This window comes from Ranitomeya imitator, chromosome 2 (genome assembly GCF_032444005.1).
Source record: "Ranitomeya imitator isolate aRanImi1 chromosome 2, aRanImi1.pri, whole genome shotgun sequence".
Taxonomy (NCBI): Eukaryota; Metazoa; Chordata; class Amphibia; order Anura; family Dendrobatidae; genus Ranitomeya; species Ranitomeya imitator.
Genome location: NC_091283.1, coordinates 128,231,397 through 128,252,298, shown reverse-complemented (window position 1 = coordinate 128,252,298; position 20,902 = coordinate 128,231,397). Strand labels below are relative to the sequence as shown.

The window sequence follows — 20,902 nt, the reverse complement described above, 5'->3', positions numbered from 1 at the left end:
TTTGCATGTGATTTTCATCAGTCTTTGGTCAGTGTCAGTTTTTACCATCAGTGTTTCATCTATGGTTTTCACTGATTAAAAAATATATTACAAAACATCTGTCAATTCTAACAGGGCTATAGACTTGTAAGCGTAAATTTTATCTGTGATTCAGAACAAAATCAGACATGTCTCTGTGATTTTTTTTTGAGGAGGGATCAGTCTGCAAAAATACACCAACATATGAACACTTTTTTTCTGTTCTGGAAATGTTTTCCTAGAATTGCTTATTTGGTAAAACCACAACCCCGACTGTGATTTCCTTACCAAATTGCACAGTTTAGCACAAGGGTGAGGAACCTTTTTTCTGCCAAGGGCCATTTGTATATTTAGAACATTATTATTATTATTATTTATTATTATAGCGCCATTTATTCCATGGCGCTTTACATGTGAGGAGGGGTATACATAATAAAACAAGTACAATAATCTTGAACAATACAAGTCACAACTGGTACAGGAGAGAGGACCCTGCCCACGAGGGCTCAATCTACAAGGGATGGGTGAGGATACAGTAGGTGAGGGTAGAGCTGGCCGTGCAGCGGTTTGGTCAATCGGTGGTTACTGCAGGTTGTAGGCTTGTCATCAGTCACTGGCCGTACTAAATGATCAACTTGAATTGTATCCTGGTATATTTGGTCAAACCATTAATTTACCACTAATGTTATGGCTGGAACCCTTTTTTTTTTTTAGTGCTGCCGTGATGTTAGCTGATATGGATGATGCTGCTACTCACAGCTGATTGTCCAGGTTTATGTCGGTCTGGAGCACAGTCGACTCTTTGCAATAATAATTTTTGTAATGAAATCGCATCAGTAAGTTCTGAACACAGATGTAGATTTCACTACATGTCTTCTCACAGTGCGAAATTCATCACTACTCATGTAACATTTATGGAACTCAAGCAGCGGGAGGTCTGCAGTATATACATCACATAGGAGACACTGGGGCATATATATATATATATATATATATCACATAGGAGACGCTGGGGTATATGTGCATCACAGTATTTTTTTTTCAATACACAACAGTTTCCAGTTTATAAGTTATGAAGAACTGAAAATTGTAATTTGTTGAATTTGCAGCATTAGGAGCTCATATTTACTGAAATCAAAAGCCTTTTCAATCAAAAACATCTTAATAGACTAAGTTACGTGTTAACATAGGACCCTTCTCTGATATTACCTTCACAATGCTTGCATCCATTGAACTTGTGAGTTTTTGTAGAGTTTCTGCTTCCCACCCTCATAGATCTTTTGCTTGGTGATACTCCAAAGGTTCTCTCTAGGGTTGAGGTCAGGGGAAGATGGTGGCCACACCATGAGTTTATCTCCTTTTATGCCCATAGCCAATGACTCAGGTATTCTTTAGCACATGAGATGGAGATTGTCATTCATAAAGATGACTTTGCGACAGGTGGCACTGTTCTTCATTTTGCACCATGGAAGAGAGTAGTCAATCAGAATCTCTATAAACTTTGCTAAGGTCATTTTCACACCTTCAGGGTTATTTCAGCCCAAAACAGGACTGCGTCACCTCCTTGATTTACCAGCCTTGTTGGGACATGGTGAACATCTACCAACCATCCACTACTCCAACCATCTGGAACATCCAGGGTTGCTTGACACTCATCAGTTAATAAGACTGTTTTAAAATTTGTCTTCATGTATGTCTGGGCCCACTGCAACTTTTTTTCTGCTTGTGAGTAGTGTTAGGAGTGGCTGAATAATAGGATTCTGCACATCTGCAAGCCACTGGAGGATCCTACACCTTGAGGTTCGTGGGACTCCAGAGGCACCAGCAGCTTCAAATACCTATTTGCTGCTTTCTAATGGCATTTTAGCAGCTGCTCATCTATTCGTCACAGGAGACACTGGGGCTGCCGCTGCTGTCGTCGCCATCGGTGGGATTGGAGGGCGAAACGCGCTGACCCTGCCCACAATGTGCATTTTGAGGCTGGCACTGGCTTGCGTCAGGACGTAATTCTTCATTGCATGAACCATAGCATTCAGTGGTGAATACTGCGTGCGCGTGCGCAAAATGTAAATAAACAATGAAAGGTCCTACTGCCGGGAAAACATGCTCGGGTACTGCAGAAGAGGACATCGAGGGTACCGTAAACCATGGGAGAAAAAGGACATTGCCGGTCGGATATTTACAGGGAGCAGTAGTCACTGTTTGGTCCATGTGGATAAATTATATGATTATGAATAAGGGTATACATTATTCAGTGCATGACAAAGACATAGCAAAACACAAATCTGTCAATGTTGCAGTGATTGTGACAAATGTAGACACCAGATGTCTGGGTAGCTAAACTGATTTATGCTGCTGCAGCTCCATCTGGTGGACACTGACCTTATTACTTATAATCTAAAGATGGCAAAAAAAAGCGCAATGATGGAAAAGCTCAAAGAACTTGTTCTGTCTATGTAGTATTGTGGATTTGCCAAGGAAAATGTAAAAGTCTGAAATGGTTATTATGTTGTGTCCAAGCTGGCTTAAAAAAGACCATTTTAGAATCTCTGTATGTTACATACATCTGCAATTCACAGTCTGTGTGAGTTATTGAGACACTGGATTAGTGGTGGTCATCCGGATGCCTGTAATGAACTGTGATTATAGAGGCTCTTTTGTTGACTTATCAGGAGGGTTTAGTAATTATTAGATACCCTGTGATCCAATGCGCAAAGATAGAGGTGGCTGGGGTGGGTCATTCATCTTCGGACTCTTCTGACCTGACTGCCCAAGAAATGTGCGCTGGACATATACCAGGAACCTATGTGTGCTCCATGAGCGATAGAAGCCAGACAGACAACCAGAGAAAGAAGCAGAGCAAATATCCCAGAAAACAGGATGGGCATACAAACTTCTAGGGGTTTTCCTGGCTCAAGATAGACTTCTGCAATCCTTCTATGTGACTGCTGAATCGTGACAATGTGAAAGGTGCACACTGTCAGGATCCTCCCTTTATTTCCTGCGCGAGCGGGCTGTCACATGACTACGAGTACATGATTTGCATACTTGCAGTCACAGCCTGATTAGTTTCTTATTCGCTTCTCTCAATAGGACATAGATACATGGATTAAAAGCTAGTTGACACGCAACCACAAATATGGAAACATCATAGTTCAGGTCACATCACCACAAAATCCTGCTGGAAATAAAAGGGAATCGTGACAGTGGGCTCATTACACACTGTCACAGTTCAGCAATCTGCAGTCACCTAGAATTTTTGCAGAAATTACACTTCAGCTCAAAGATCCCTGTTAACATATTGATGACATACCCTTAGGATCGCTTATCAATGGCAGACCAGTGTTGATGGACATTGAGAACCCCATAGATCAGTGAATAGAGCGGAGCAGCACATTTCCACACACTGTGTAATCGCCCTTCCTGGGACCGCAGATCAGCCCCTACTCACTTCATTAGGAGATAAATTGCCCCATTGGAGGGCGGCTACGATCCAGCGTATGGTGCAGTCCTGTTTGGCTTCATGTACTGTTTATATTGAGCCTTAAACCGCGCGCCTTACGGCGTGCAAATTTTTGCCTGTAGGACATTATTGCAAGAGAGCTTGGCTGAGTAGATTACACAAGAAGGAAAACACACAGCAAGTCAGCAGGATCTAGGAGCAACATGGCAGATGTGACAACCTACATGGTGAGCTGCAGCATGTGCTACATGTTCACAGATCGACCAGAAGAAGAATCCAATTTCACCTGTCAGAAGTGTAGACTAGTGGCCCTTTTAGAAGAAAAGGTGCGGGGTCTGGAAGAAAGAATAGCAACTTTGAAACTCATCAAAGAGAATGAAGACTTTCTAGACAGAACAGAAGCATCTCTACTGGTCACAGAAGGTGCAAAAAGTGTCAGAGAACCTCCAAAAGCAGATGAGTGGAAGCATGTGACCAAAAGAAGCAAGAAGACCATGGAGAAATCACCAACCACACAACTGAAGAACCGATATCAAATCTTTGTAGAGGATGAAGATGGCACACCTAAGAATGAAGCAATACCAGCAAGCAAAAAAGAAAAGGGCACACAGCAACAAGTGACAGCAAAAAGTACAGCCAAGAAGCAACGAAGAGTGGTGGTGGTGGGAGACTCACTACTGAGAGGCACAGAAGCAGCCATCTGCAGACCGGACATAACTGCAAGAGAAGTATGCTGCCTTCCAGGTGCGATGATCAAGGATGTGACCGATAGGATACCAAAGCTCTTCAGCTCCAAGGACGTCCACCCATTTCTTCTGATACATGTTGGCACCAATGACACGGCAAGGAAGGACCTACCGACAATCTGCAAGGACTTTGAAGAGTTGGGGAAGAAAGTAAAGGAACTGGATGCACAGGTAGTTTTTTCTTCTATCCTTCCAGTAGACGGGCATGGCACCAGGAGATGGAACAGGATCCTTGATGCAAACAACTGGCTAAGACGATGGTGCAGACAACAAGGATTTGGATTCCTGGACCACGGTGTGAATTACTGGTATGATGGACTCCTCGCCAGAGACGGACTACACCTCAACAAACCTGGGAAACACACATTCGCCAGAAGACTCGCTACACTCATCAGGAGGGCGTTAAACTAGAAGAAGAGGGGATGGGAAGAAAAACATTAGACTCGAACAAAGACGACCCAGGAAAACATACTCAGAAGGGAGGTAAGAACATTTCTAAAACAATCCACAGTGAGGAGATTGGAACAAAACAAAATCCTCTAAACTGCATGCTCGCAAACGCCAGAAGCCTGACAAACAAGATGGAAGAACTAGAAGCAGAAATATCTACAGGTAACTTTGACATAGTGGGAATAACCGAGACATGGTTAGATGAAAGCTATGACTGGGCAGTTAACTTACAGGGTTACAGTCTGTTTAGAAAGGATCGTAAAAATCGGAGAGGAGGAGGGGTTTGTCTCTATGTAAAGTCTTGTCTAAAGTCCACTTTAAGGGAGGATATTAGCGAAGGGAATGAGGATGTCGAGTCCATATGGGTTGAAATTCATGGAGGGAAAAATGGTAACAAAATTCTCATTGGGGTCTGTTACAAACCCCCAAATATAACAGAAAGCATGGAAAGTCTACTTCTAAAGCAGATAGATGAAGCTGCAACCCATAATGAGGTCCTGGTTATGGGGGACTTTAACTACCCGGATATTAACTGGGAAACAGAAACCTGTGAAACCCATAAAGGCAACAGGTTTCTGCTAATAACCAAGAAAAATTATCTTTCACAATTGGTGCAGAATCCAACCAGAGGAGCAGCACTTTTAGACCTAATACTATCTAATAGACCTGACAGAATAACAAATCTGCAGGTGGTTGGGCATTTAGGAAATAGCGACCACAATATTGTGCAGTTTCACCTGTCTTTCACTAGGGGGACTTGTCAGGGAGTCACAAAAACATTGAACTTTAGGAAGGCAAAGTTTGAACAGCTTAGAGATGCCCTTAATCTGGTAGACTGGGACAATATCCTCAGAAATGAGAATACAGATAATAAATGGGAAATGTTTAAGAACATCCTAAATAGGCAGTGTAAGCGGTTTATACCTTGTGGGAATAAAAGGACTAGAAATAGGAAAAACCCAATGTGGCTAAACAAAGAAGTAAGACAGGCAATTAACAGTAAAAAGAAAGCATTTGCACTACTAAAGCAGGATGGCACCATTGAAGCTCTAAAAAACTATAGGGAGAAAAATACTTTATCTAAAAAACTAATTAAAGCTGCCAAAAAGGAAACAGAGAAGCACATTGCTAAGGAGAGTAAAACTAATCCCAAACTGTTCTTCAACTATATCAATAGTAAAAGAATAAAAACTGAAAATGTAGGCCCCTTAAAAAATAGTGAGGAAAGAATGGTTGTAGATGACGAGGAAAAAGCTAACATATTAAACACCTTCTTCTCCACGGTATTCACGGTGGAAAATGAAATGCTAGGTGAAATCCCAAGAAACAATGAAAACCCTGTATTAAGAGTCACCAATCTAACCCAAGAAGAGGTGCGAAACCGGCTAAATAAGATTAAAATAGATAAATCTCCGGGTCCGGATGGCATACACCCACGAGTACTAAGAGAACTAAGTAATGTAATAGATAAACCATTATTTCTTATTTTTAGTGACTCTATAGCGACAGGGTCTGTTCCGCAGGACTGGCGCATAGCAAATGTGGTGCCAATATTCAAAAAGGGCTCTAAAAGTGAACCTGGAAATTATAGGCCAGTAAGTCTAACCTCTATTGTTGGTAAAATATTTGAAGGGTTTCTGAGGGATGTTATTCTGGATTATCTCAATGAGAATAACTGTTTAACTCCATATCAGCATGGGTTTATGAGAAATCGCTCCTGTCAAACCAATCTAATCAGTTTTTATGAAGAGGTAAGCTATAGACTGGACCACGGTGAGTCATTGGACGTGGTATATCTCGATTTTTCCAAAGCGTTTGATACCGTGCCGCACAAGAGGTTGGTACACAAAATGAGAATGCTTGGTCTGGGGGAAAATGTGTGTAAATGGGTTAGTAACTGGCTTAGTGATAGAAAGCAGAGGGTGGTTATAAATGGTATAGTCTCTAACTGGGTCGCTGTGACCAGTGGGGTACCGCAGGGGTCAGTATTGGGACCTGTTCTCTTCAACATATTCATTAATGATCTGGTAGAAGGTTTACACAGTAAAATATCGATATTTGCAGATGATACAAAACTATGTAAAGCAGTTAATACAAGAGAAGATAGTATTCTGCTACAGATGGATCTGGATAAGTTGGAAACTTGGGCTGAAAGGTGGCAGATGAGGTTTAACAATGATAAATGTAAGGTTATACACATGGGAAGAAGGAATCAATGTCACCATTACACACTGAATGGGAAACCACTGGGTAAATCTGACAGGGAGAAGGACTTGGGGATCCTAGTTAATGATAAACTTACCTGGAGCAGCCAGTGCCAGGCAGCAGCTGCCAAGGCAAACAGGATCATGGGGTGCATTAAAAGAGGTCTGGATACACATGATGAGAGCATTATACTGCCTCTGTACAAATCCCTAGTTAGACCGCACATGGAGTACTGTGTCCAGTTTTGGGCACCGGTGCTCAGGAAGGATATAATGGAACTAGAGAGAGTACAAAGGAGGGCAACAAAATTAATAAAGGGGATGGGAGAACTACAATACCCAGATAGATTAGCGAAATTAGGATTATTTAGTCTAGAAAAAAGACGACTGAGGGGCGATCTAATAACCATGTATAAGTATATAAGGGGACAATACAAATATCTCGCTGAGGATCTGTTTATACCAAGGAAGGTGACGGGCACAAGGGGGCATTCTTTGCGTCTGGAGGAGAGAAGGTTTTTCCACCAACATAGAAGAGGATTCTTTACTGTTAGGGCAGTGAGAATCTGGAATTGCTTGCCTGAGGAGGTGGTGATGGCGAACTCAGTCGAGGGGTTCAAGAGAGGCCTGGATGTCTTCCTGGAGCAGAACAATATTGTATCATACAATTATTAGGTTCTGTAGAAGTACGTAGATCTGGGGATTTATTATGATGGAATATAGGCTGAACTGGATGGACAAATGTCTTTTTTCGGCCTTACTAACTATGTTACTATGTTACTATGTTACTATGTTAAAGCTCCGATGCTCCAATACCATATCGGTAAACTTCTGACCCATCAGTCACAGCTCCCAGGGCTCAGGTGTAACCGCCAAGTCTACGCTTCCTATAGTTACCTACATTAAATTGCAATCAAAGCAGACAAGCAAACAGGACTGACAGTAGTGGCATAAAAATACACGATGACTATCAGTCATTGATGGCCAATACGCATACATACTCTGTATTAGCCTCATGGCACAAACATTTATTTCCTGCAGTTAAACCTAATGGAAGTGCAGACTGTAACTAGGACAGCATAATACAGTGACAGCTCCGCTGTGATACTATGATAAATAATACATTCTATGTTACTGCCTGGCCTAAATAATCTGCATGCTGTTACTGAACAAATATCAATTTCCTGAGCTAAATTAGATTACGGCTAAAGTATAACAGCAGTAATAGTCTCTCAAAAAACTCTGGTCTTCCCCGATGTTCCTCTTATCGGGCAAACACACCCTGCAATTCTTGATCTCACCAAGTCCATCATTTCTACAACAATGATTCTACAGCTGTCTGGGGCAAAGCTTCAAACTTATAGGCTCTAGTACAGAATCTCCATTAGAGTTCCCAACTATCGCAGGTTTTTAAAGGGGAGATTCTCAGCAAGTTTTTTATATGTAATCAGAGAGCAGCATGATTTAGGAAAGAGACCTTGATTACAGAGATGTGTCACTTATTAGTCTGTGTGCTGTTGTTTCAATAAAATCAATCTTTTATCAGCAGGAGATTATCGGTAGAGGACTAGCTGCCTCGTGCCACCTAGTCAATCTGCCTTGTATAACCCCACCCACATTGCTGATTAGAACACATAGAAAGCTGCCAATCAGTGGTGTGGGCGGGGTCATCCATAGCTCAGCATTCAGAGAACGGCTAGATCTGCAGCAGAGAAACTGTGATTTTTATCACAACTGCTGCACCTAATAAACTAAGTGGCACATCACTGTAATCAGGGCTACTGCCACTATACCTAGCTACAGCAATCACCGAATCCCCCTTCTCGAGCAGAGTCAAGGCACGGGATTTCTCTTTCATTTTAAGCTTCTTTCGACCCATTGTGGGAGATAATAAAAAACTGAGGGAGATAATAAAAGACTGCCTAATAGCAAAACTGGCTGAGCTGCACATAACAACCAATCAGAGTGCAGCTTTCATTTTACCAATGAAGTGAAAACTGAGCGTTGATTGGTTGATATTTGCAACAAAGCCAGCTTTAATATTAGACAGTTTTTTATTATCTCCCCCATTGTGTACACTTTTAAAAAGTGAAATTATGATGTGGATTTTATATGTAAAGTTTTTTTTTGCTGCGCAAGTGTAAAGATTTTTTTTGCCGACACTGTTGAAGTCATCTTTTTAGGCACAGCGTATCTGTCGTTGAAGCCTGGACTCTACCCTTCTTGAAATTAACATCATATCAGTCAGATCCCATCGGTAGGGGCCTGTGTCCTAAACAAGTGGGATTTGGGCTGATTTTCAGCAGTGTGATTAGGGCTTCTGCGCTCTGTAGGTTTCCATCATTCCCATTCCCTGTCCCCACTACGATACTGGGAACTGCCTCTTCAGGACATTGTATATGAACTCGCATTTTTACTTAGGAGTATTACTTTTGTTATAAGACACTATATGTATTTTTTACATTTATTAGTGAATTAATATTGTTATCAATTTGTATATGTGCTATTTCAGGTGGTGGAAATATCACATGTCTTCTATTTACGTTTCAGTTGCCTTTTGATGTCCTATACAGCTGAATCCAAAAGAAGAAAATGCCGTTGGTTAAGAGAAATATTGAACCGCGGCATTTATGCCGTGGGACGGTGCCGGATGGAGTCACCAGCGAGCTGGAGTGTGTCACAAACAGTACCCTGGCCGCCATCATCAAACAACTGGGTAGCCTAAGTAAGTGCAAATCTGTTATTGAGGTTGGAAATCTGAGGATTCTGTATATGTATTATGTGTTTGAAACATCACTAGAAGCCAGTCTGTATACATTGACTCGATTACCTGCCATACTGTAATCTGCAGGATAATGGGGCTTATAATGCACAAGCTCTTGCCAGATTACAAATACGCATCCTGCAAATCCTCTAGCAGACCTAATATCCAACACCATTAGACCAGGATGATTTACCTACTTGCCATGAGACTGAGGAGATAAATCTCCTGCTTATATGGATATCAAATATGGTTCCATCTCTGGCTGTTAATATGGTAATATTACACAGCATGGCTTGTTGTTGTTTCTTATAGAGAACCTTACAGAACACATATCAGATTATTATTATTATATATTATTATAGCGCCATTTATTCCATGGCGCTTTACATGTAAGGAGCGGTATACAAAATAAAAACAAGTACAATAATCTTGAACAATACAAGTCACGACTGGTACAGTAGGAGAGAGGACCCTGCCCGCGAGGGCTCACAATCTACAAGGGATGGGTGAGGATACAGTAGGCTAGGGTAGAGCTGGTCGTGCAGTGGTTTGGTCGATTGGTGGTTACTACAGGTTGTAGGCTTGTCGGGAGAGATGGGTCTCCAGGTTCTTTTTGAAGGTTTCGATGGTAGGTGAGAGTCTGATGTGTTGTGGTAGAGGGTTCCAGGGTAGGGGGGATGCGCTGAAGAAATCTTGTATGCGATTGTGGGAAGAAGAGTTAAGAGGGGAGTAGAGAAGGAGATCTTGTGGGGATAGGAGGTTGCGTGCAGGAAAGTACCGGGAGACAAGGTCACATATGTATGGAGGACACAGGTTGTGGATGGCTTTGTACGTCATTGTTAGGGTTTTGAACTGGAGTCGTTGGGTAATGTGGAGCCAGTGAAGGGATTGACAGAGATGAGAGGCCGAGGAATAGTGGGGGGACAGGTGGATTAGTCGGGCAGCAGAGTTTAAAGTAGATTGGAGGTGTGCGAAATTGTTCGAGGGGAGGCCACAGAGCAGGAGATTGCAGTAGTCGAGGCGGGAGATGATGAGGGCATGGACTAGGGTTTTTGCAGATTATTGGTTTAAGAATGTATGGATCCGTGAAATATTTTTGAGTAGATCATGGCTGAATGATTTCTACCAGGTATGGTTAACTCTGAATTGCTGCAGTCGATTAGCCACCTGGGATTGAGCCTCATGGAAGACTCATCAGACAGGCGGGTCCTAGGTGCCTTCCCTCCGCCCCCTGCCGATGACTGACAGGTCTCTCCCTGTGAGTGCTTGTAGGCAGAGACCAGTGATTCCAGGGCAGCCAGCATGGAGAAGCCTTCTCCTATGCAGCTTGATGGCTTTTAAACTACAATATGTTTTTATCTGAAACATCGCAGCATTTCAGCGTTAAACTTATATAGCTGAAATCATACAGCCATGGTGTAATACATGCTGCTCGTGGATCAGCAACAAGTATCATCTTTTAGGTTCCCTTAAAGGTAAGGAAATAAGAATGTAGACTCCCTTTTGAAATCCCCAAATTAAGGTCGAACAGATGGAGGTCCAAAATGGAGGTCCAATAGATGCCTTCATACTGAGTCTGGTACAACTACAGCTCTGCTACTAAGTGATGTACTTCTCCTTGTTATGCCCCATTCTGCCACCATACTGTGTTCTCACTTTCACTATATTTATTGACCATATGTCAAGATTTTTTTTGCATCCGACTTAATGATTTCTATAAATTTTATTGTAATTTGACTTTAGAACTGACATGCTCTTCATTTTATTTTTCACTTTTAGCTGCATATTGCAGCAAAATTAATGAATCATTTTGGGGCAGCATGGTGGCGCACTGGTTAGCACAGCAGCCTTGCAGCGCTGGAGTCCTGGGTTCAAACCCCACCAAGGACAACATCTGCAAGGAGTTTCTATGTTCTCTCCGTGTTTGCGTGGGTTTCCTCCAGGTACTCCTGTTTCCTCCCACATTCCAAAGACATACTGATAGAGAATTTAGATTGTGAGCCCCAACGGGGACAGCGATGATAATGTGTGCAACCTGTAAAGCGCTGCGGAATATGTTAGCGCTATATAAAAAAATAGATATCACATTGGAAAAATGGATGTTACTAGATTTCACCACGCATATGTTACTAAGGATTATACTGAGACCTGATAACTTACTTTTACCCAGAATGGTTGTATAATCCTTTTTTGAAAGTTTTACCGCTTACCATTAAAATAATAATTTTGAGAGTCCACTTCTGGATGGACTAGCAAAAAGCAAATTTTCGTAAAAGGATCATGCATCCATTCAAACGTAGATTTTCAAAGTAAGTACAACAGCCTTGTCAAGTCTAAGAGATTTTTGTTATAACATCTACAGTTTACATTGTGAAATCTGGTGACTGATTTATTTTACATAGGTAAAAAAATCAGTTCATGATTGAATGGAGCGCGTATGTGGGGAAAAAAGCAGGTTCTAAAGAAGGGGTTTTTGTAGGCAAGCAGATAAGAAAACTCAATGGTAAGAATAAAGAAAAACCCTAAGATTTGCTGTGTAGACTTCAGTGGAAGCTGTAGTTCAAGGAAACTGGCAGAAAACAGTTATGTACAGTTGTGCCTTTTCACACAACTGTTTGCTCCTACCCTGATTTCCTATTCTTTTACATGTTAGTCACACTTACATGTTTCAGCTCACCATACAAATTTGAATATTAGACAAAGATAACACCAGTAAGCAGAAAATGCAGTGTTTAAATGAAGGCTTTTATTATTAAGGGAAAAGGAAATCCAAACCTATTGTAACCTGAGTGAAAAGTGATTCACCCCCCCCCCACCCACCATAACACATAAATTAACTGTGGTTTATCACATCCTTGGGAAGCTGTGTTCAAATTCCATGGCCACACCCAGGCCTGATTACTGCCAAAACCTGTTTTCAATCATGAAATCACTTAAATATGACCTGCCTGGCAAAGTGAAGTAGACCAAAAGCTCCTCAACAGCTAGATATCATGCCGAGATCCAAATAAATTCTGGAACAAATGAGAAACAAAGTAAGTGAGATCTATCAGTCTAGAAAATGTTACAGAATAGTGGATGGGATTTCTAGAAATGATTATTAGTTTTGATAGATTTTTTGATTAATACTAATTCGATCATCTAGTACTATACTTTCCGTAAGAGGAGGATGCTCACACTGCTGTCCACCCTGCCTATCTGATCTAATACTGGAGATACCAGAGGTGCTGAGGTAAGAGGAGGCTGCTCACACTGCTGTCCACTGTGCCTATCTGATCTAATACAGGAGGTATCAGAGGTTCTGAGGTAACAGGAGGTTGCTCACACTGCTGTCCACCCTGCTTATCTGATCTAATACTGGAAATACCAGAGGTGCTGAGGTAAGAGGAGGCTGCTCACACTGCTGTCCACCCTGCCTATGTGATCTAATACGGGAGGTATCAGAGGTTCTGAGGTAACAGGAGGTTGCTCACACTGCTGTCCACCCTGCTTATCTGATCTAATACTGGAGATACCAGAGGTGCTGAGGTAAGATGAGGCTGATCACACTGCTGTCCACCATGCCTATCTGATCTAATACTGGAGATACCAAGAATGCTGAGATAAGAAGAGGCTGCTCACACTGCTGTCCAGCATGTCTATCTCATTTAATGCTAAAGATGACAGGAGTGTTGAGGTATAAAAGAGGCTGCTTACAAAGCTGTCCATCTTGTTATCTGATTTACTACTGGGGATACCAGAAGAGGCTGTTCACATAGCTGTCTACCCTTTCTGATCTAATACTAGAAATACTAGGAGTGCTGAGGTAAGAAGAGTTCACTCACACAGCTATCCATCCTAGGAGTGCTGAAGAAAGAAAATTCAGTTCACACTGCTGTCGACCATGTCTATCTTATCTAAGGCTAAGTTCACATTAGTGTTTCTGTGCACAGCATATCATCTGCATGCTTAAACGCATGCAAAGGCATGCTTACGACTGTGCATCATCTTACGCATGACGCAAACAAAAACACTGCATGTGAATGCGTTTAAATGCATTTTGGCATGCATTTGCGTTTTTTATGCACATGGTGGAGGCTGTGACATCATTTTCTGGATATGTGCAGTCTAAAGTATCGAACGCATGCGTACGCATGTCCTTGCGTACCAATGCATTCCCATAGACACTAATGCGTTTTTTTTACGCACTCGTACACAAAAACATGCAAACGCATGTCCATGCGTACACCATGTGAAATACATGTACGCATGACGCATGCGGATCTATGCGGATAAAACACTGCTCACAAAGACGCAAATGTGAAACCAGCCTAATACTGAAGATACCAGGAGTGCTAACTTGAAAAGAAGCTGCTCTTGGAGTTGGAAGGGACCTTCAGGGTCATCGTGTCCAACCCCTGCTCAATGCAAGATTCACTAAACCATCTCAGACAGATGTCTATCCAGCCTCTGTTTGAAGACTTCCATTGAAGGAGAACTCATCACCTCTCCTGGCAGCCTGTTCCACTCATTGATAACCCACACTGTCAAAAATATTTTTTCTAATATCTAATCTGTATCTTCTCCCTTTCAGTTTCGTTTCATTGCTTCTCGTGTTTCCATGTGCAAATAAGAATGATGATCCGTCTACATGATGATCCCTGTGACATTCCTTCAGATATTTATAGACAGCTATTAAGTCTCCTCTTAAAGAAAAAAGTTAAAGTAAGGAAATAAACCTCACTGTGTCATGAATAGATGCTTGCCTCTCAAAAGTGCAGCCAGGATCCAAGTCTGTTGACCATCGGGAAAAATTAGGCTGAATATGAATAAATTCATTTTTTTTTCAATTTTTATTTTAATCCATTAAAAATGAAAGGTGTTGTCCAGGCAGGTAAAAAAGAATGCAACATTCTGTTGGATTCTTTGTAACCTGTCTGGACAACACCTTTCGTCTTTAATGGATTGAAATAAAAATTGTATTTTATTCATATTCAGCCTAAGTCTCATCTTAGTTTTCTTTTCTACAAGCTAAATATTCCCAGATCCTTTAACCATTAATGGTCCATCTGATCTACTACTGGAGATATCAGGGATACTGAGGGGAGAAGAGGCTGCTCTTACTGCTGTCCACCATGTCTGCTCTAATACTGGAGATATCAGCACTGCTGAGGTAAGAAGAGGCTGCTCACCATATAGTCTATCTGATCTAATACTGGAGATACCAGAAATCCTGAGGAAAGAAGAATCTGCTCACACTACTGTCCACCCTGTCTTTCTAATCTAAAGGTACCGTCACACTGAACGATATCGCTAGCGATCTGTGACGTTGCAGCGTCCTGGCTAGCGATATCGTTCAGTTTGACACGCAGCAGCGATCAGAATCCTGCTGTAATGTCGTTGGTCGCTGCAGAAAGTCCAGAACTTTATTTCGTCGCTAGACTCCCTGCAGACATCGCTGAATCGGCGTGTGTAACGCCGATTCAGCGATGTCTTCACTGGTAACCAGGGTAAACATCGGGTTACTAAGCGCAGGGCCGCGCTTAGTAACCCGATGTTTACCCTGGTTACCAGCGTAAAAGTTAAAAAAAACAAACACTACATACTTACCTTCCGCTGTCTGTCCCCGGCGCTGTGCTTCTCTGCACTGGCTGTGAGCGCCGGCCAGCCAGAAAGCACAGCGGTGACGTCACCGTTCTGCTTTCCGGCCGCTGTGCTCACAGTCAGTGCAGGAAGCAGAGCGCCGGGGGACAGACAGCGGAAGGTAAGTATGTAGTGTTTTTTTTTTTACTTTTACGATGGTAACCAGGGTAAACATCGGGTTACTAAGCGCGGCCCTGCACTTAGTAACCCGATGTTTACCCTGGTTACCGGCATCGTTGGTCGCTGGAGCGCTGTCTGTGTGACAGCTCTCCTGCGACCAAACAGCGACGCTGCAGCGATCGACATCGTTGTCGGTATCGCTGCAGCGTCACTGAGTGTGAAGGTACCTTAACACTGAAGATACCAGAGTTGCTTATATAGCAAAAAGTCACCCACACTGCAGTCCACCCTGGCTTTCTGAATGCTGAGCAGCTTGCTGTGGCCCAGAGATACCCTTCTGTATGCATTCTAAAGCTATCACTAAATTACAGCTGCAGAGCTTCCGCCTACTTCTCCTAACACATGTAGAAAAGCTGCGGAGACACCATCACGTGTTTCTCAACGCAAGCAATAAATAGCCAGGTATTTCACCGGGAAGGAACAACCACGGGAAGGGCAGCATCCAAAAAGGAAAACCACCTATGCCAAAACATGGTATCCATCCACAGACAGCATAGGTGGTTTTCCTTTTTGGATGCTTTTCTACATGCATTTGCATATTTCCCATAAGGGATGGGGGCAGTGTTCTGGATCACTGCGTTGAGAAACACGTGATGGTGTCTCCGCGGTGTTGATGTTTTGATCTCCCCGAGGTCATTCATCCTTTTGTTTATACTTCTCCTAACAAACACCAGTTCTGTGAACATTTTAGGAGAGGTTTCTTTCTGCATAAAAAGACAGTGGCCATTTAATTTCTATATCGATTACCGTACTTCCTTAGACAAAACCAGTGTGATTGCTATTTACATTTCATCACCTCATTTATTGTATTAATCTATTTATTTTGTATTTAGGATTTTATTTATAATATTATTTTGCCTGTTTTTCCACATCAGAACTCTTTTAGTTATAGTCATGATGACCTTCTCTATTGTGTGTGCAGCCATTAAAGTGGGGTTCTGGTTTGCGTTGGGGTGAGGGGGGGGGGGTTCTGGTTTGCGTTGGGGTTGGGGGGGGGGTTCTCACTTCCCTCGTGTTGTGCTTCCAGGATTATTATAGACACTATTATCTGTATTAAAACAAAGAGTCTGAAGAGTTGTACTCTCAAGTGTTAGTATAAAGTGGAGCAAAATGCAACTGTGGTATTCTATGTGCCAACAATTTACATGATAAGGTTTTAAGTTAATTTCCAAATCCAAACGTTTACTGTTTGTGATGAAATAGAAATACATAGTTGACCTATTGTTTTGGGCTTCGGTAATTGTATTAGTTCTTCTTGCTTTGCCCATGATGCAGGTCGACATGCAGAGGACATCTTTGGAGAGCTGTTTAATGAAGCAAATAGTTTCTACATGCGGATGAATTCACTGCAGGAGCGAGTGGACTTGCTTGTCATCAAAGTAACTCAGTTAGACTCCACCGTGGAAGAAGGTAATGATTCACACCATACCCCTGACATTTATTATTATGTGGTAATTATGGGACCAGTGATTCATATAATAATTATTTTTGCACTTATGTTGAATGATTTATAGCTCGACTTTCTTTCCATCGGCTAATTAGAGGCTTCATATTCAAATAACCCCTCAATTAGCAAATCCCAAGAACTGTATCAGTACCTGATTGTCAGAGACGGAAGGTTAGACGTCTTACAAATTCACATCAGATCATAGAGCTGTAATGCATAATTTGGTGGTTTCTTTGTGGCTGATTTATGAAAACTGTATAAAACAAAAACTGTCTTTGTAGAACAAAGCAACCAATCAGAGTGCAGGTTTGATTTTTCAAGATTAGGGTACAAATTATATCTTCACTAGGATTGGGTGCTGTGGACACAAGGACAGTTTCTCTTTTAGGCAGCTTCCATCAATCTCCCCCTTTGCAGTCCAGCAAACGACACAAAAATGCTAAATACCACCAACCATAAAAATTGCGGCGAAGAAGTTTTGGGATGTTAAGCCTCCAAGACCTATACTCAAGTTGTCTTGTAATATAGCAGTGGAAAAGGAGGAAGAACCTTGAGAAAGGTTATGTTGTTGTTGTGAAACATTGCCTCATGGGCCAATAAAGACTCCACTTTTTTGCACAAATTTCTGTGGAGCACTACCTTTCCTTCCCTTATGATATATACCGTATGTACATGTACGCATTTATATCTAAAGATGTATAATGTTTCTCAACGCAGAACTGTGCAGAAGTTTTAGACAGGTGTGTACAAAATGACGCAAAGTATAAATGCTTTTAAAAATAGAAGTGTTAATAGTTTATTTTTTATCAATTAACAAAATGCAAAGTGAAAAAAAAACAATAATATAAGGAGCTACCTCAATAGTTGGTGTGACTACCCTTTGCCTTCAAAGCAGCATCACTTTTTCTAGGCACATTTGTACACAGATTTTACAGAAACTCTGCATGGAGGTTCTTCCAAACATTTTGGAGGACTAACCACAGAGCTTCCGTGGATGTCTCTTGTGCAAATCCTTTTGTCTGTTCATGTAATCCCAGACAGACTCAAAGATATGGAGATTAGGGATCTGTGTGGAGGTTATATCATCATTTCCATGACTCCTTGTTCTTCTTCGTTGAAGATAATTCCTAATGACAATGGCTATTTTGGGTTGTTGTCCTCCTACTAAATACATTTGGAGCCGACTGAATGGTATTACATAATGGATAAGTATTTGCCTGTATTTCTCAGCATTTAGGACACCATTAATTCTGACCAAATCACCAACTCTGTTTTAATTCCCAAATTTGCAAGAACTCTCCTCCATGCTTCACTGCTGCTTGCAGGCTCTTAATATTGTACCATTCTCTTGCCCTTCAGCAAACTTATTGAGGACACCATTAATCCTGACCAAATCCCCAAATCCATTTTCAGCCTCAAATTTGCAAGAGCCCTCCTTTATGCTTCACTGCTGCCTGCACACATTTACTATTGTACTGTTAGGTTGAACAATAAGAAATGTTCACTCTAGTTGCCTACTCTAGACCTAATGGATATTGATCAGGTGCACACTAAAGAAATACACCGGACACACACAGTCGGATGTAAACTCTCCTTGATCAATCTATGGCTCAGCTCCAAGGACCTTTATTTAATCAGAATACAGGTTTATATAACCCCTGTAAGGGAGCTCGGTTAGCTCTGAGATGGGAGTGATCATATGTATTCCATTGGTTAGTGGATTGGGCAATGAGCAAGTCTGTGGGCGGATCCATGAGGTCATCAAGGTGGGTTGGTCCATGAGGCCATCAAGGTGGGCGTCACTGTGGGTGGATCCATGACGTCTTCAGGGTGGGCGTCATCTTGGATACCAGCCACATGTTGTGTAGAAACAGGAAATGGCAGCCATCTTTAGTGTTCCACTGGTCATCTTGGATATCGGCACATGGTGTGGTGAAACAGGAAATGGCAGCCATCTTTGGGGTCTCACTGATCATCTTAGATATCAGCACATGGTGTGGTGAAACAGGAAATGGCAGCCATCTTTAGTGTCTCACTTTGATATGAGAAAGCTTATGTAAGGTTAAACATTACATGTTATGGGTCACTTTTCTCAATCTCTTATGCCTTGAGGTTAATTAAGGATTTGATCTTATGGCTCTGCTCAACAGTACCACTCTCTTTCCCTTCGGCAAACAAACTTCCATCTGTTGCAGCCAAATATTTTTTTTAAATTTGACTCATCAGTCGAGAACACCCACCTGAGTCACTTTGCCTTGTTGCCATGTCCAAGGTATGTTTTTTTGGCAACCACAATTCTTTCATGAAGACTATTTCTGGCAAGGCTTCTCTGTAACTGTAGATGGGTGAAGCTGGGTAACACGGGTTGCTGCCAGTCCTGAGATGATGGAACTGCAGAACAATTTCCAATATCGAAGGGAAGGGTAAGCATGATGTGTTTTTCATCTGCTGCATTAAGTTTGATTGCCTGACCACTGTTTCTAATGTCCTCACTGTTGCCTTTTTGTTGTTGGTTATTTAAAAGAACATTTTATCTTGAAACCCTGGTCTGGGAGAGACCTTGCTGATGCTGTATAACTACCTTGTGTCTTGTTTCCGTGCCCAGTTGTCCCACAGTATATATGACCTGTGACATGAAACTCTCTTCTACAATCCCAGCTTTGAAGCAGAGTTTTGCTTTTCCTCTCCTAGTTTTAAGCTTCCTACACAGTTGTTTGTGTTAATGACTGTGTTCAACCTACATATGAAAATAATGATACCGGTTTGATATAATTGGCTGCGATTTTACCTGTTTGGTATAATTGGTTACAACTTTAGGTGCGTGTACCTAGAAGAATTGATGCTTGCTTTGAAGGCAAATTTTAATTTGACTTGGATTTCTCTGCTGCTCGTTCCTTTTACATTCTGTTAACTGATAATAATAAACTATGGATCTACATGGGAAAGCATTCTTACTTTGCAGCATTTCTTCCTCACCTGCCAATGTACTTGTATATGTAACAAATTCACTCAACAAATTTAAAAAAGTTAATTTCAGTAAAAAGTAATACACAATGGATTTATAAGCTTTTTTGGGGGGGCACATGGATTCTATAGATGTCACTGGTTATTCGACGGCAACCTAACTTGGAAGAACCCAAAGCCCTCTTGCTTAGACAGGAGTAACATGTTGATGATTGTTGTATTGAGATTGCAGTGTCTTGTTGTGATGTTGCATCTTTGGATTGTCTAAGGTGACCGACTGTGAGTGTCATGGTGAGTTCCAAATTTATCAGATTTTCTGACACTTTTCGAATAGACTTCAATGGAAGCCAAATGTGACTGAAACAGAATTTTGCTGGGTTTTTTTTTACAACAAAATTGTAGCTCTATAATAGTAGACTTAGTACTTCGACTTATTCCGTACACCCCCGAAAAAATTGCACGTCAGAGCTCACGTTTGCTCTGCCGTCACCATTACAGTCTATTGCCCCGTCTGCACATGCGTCTGGACCGCGTTTTTCTGGGGATTTCGAACATATGCCCCGAAGGGGACACAGAACGCAATGTAAAAGTACGCTTTAGTTAACCCATGGGGTAATGCAAGAAAATTAATAAAAACAAAGAATTACTACACAGAATTGTGCCAGCTTCTTTATTAACTCGGTGCACCACCCTGCTATCACAAAGTGCTTTTTGTTATGCAAGAGTACATTTCCTATGGTAAGTCAGTATCGATCCTGGATATGTAGAGGTCAAATACATCTTGCTACTTCTAAAGAAACATGGTGTTTTTATTCATTATTTTCTCTCAATATTATTATTTTTCTCACTTAAAGGGGTATTTCAAGTTTGAAACTTATCCATAATATAGGACATAACTTTCCGATCACTGGGAATCTAACCACTGTGGCCCCCAGCGATACCAAGGACTAGGACTATTCAGCATACGCGTTCAGTGGAGTAGAAGTCGATCATGTGCCCTACCAGTCCACTCACTCTTAATGGGCGGGCTGAAGATTACAGAGC

At 41.7% G+C, this 20,902-nt stretch overlaps 1 protein-coding gene across 2 annotated transcripts in view; it reads left to right on the top strand.

Moving 5' to 3' along the window:
* LOC138662087 (actin-binding protein WASF3-like) overlaps positions 1-20,902 on the top strand; it is a 116,311-nt gene that overhangs the window by 55,031 nt on the left and 40,378 nt on the right. The window contains exons 2-3 of one of the 2 annotated variants that reach the window (XM_069747227.1): positions 9,432-9,606; positions 16,723-16,857. In XM_069747227.1, the coding sequence (XP_069603328.1) occupies positions 9,474-9,606; positions 16,723-16,857 (268 nt within the window). In that variant the 5' untranslated portion in view covers positions 9,432-9,473. Of the gene's footprint in view, positions 1-9,431; positions 9,607-16,722; positions 16,858-20,902 lie in introns of those variants that run through there. The other variant, XM_069747226.1, reaches the window with a different exon arrangement.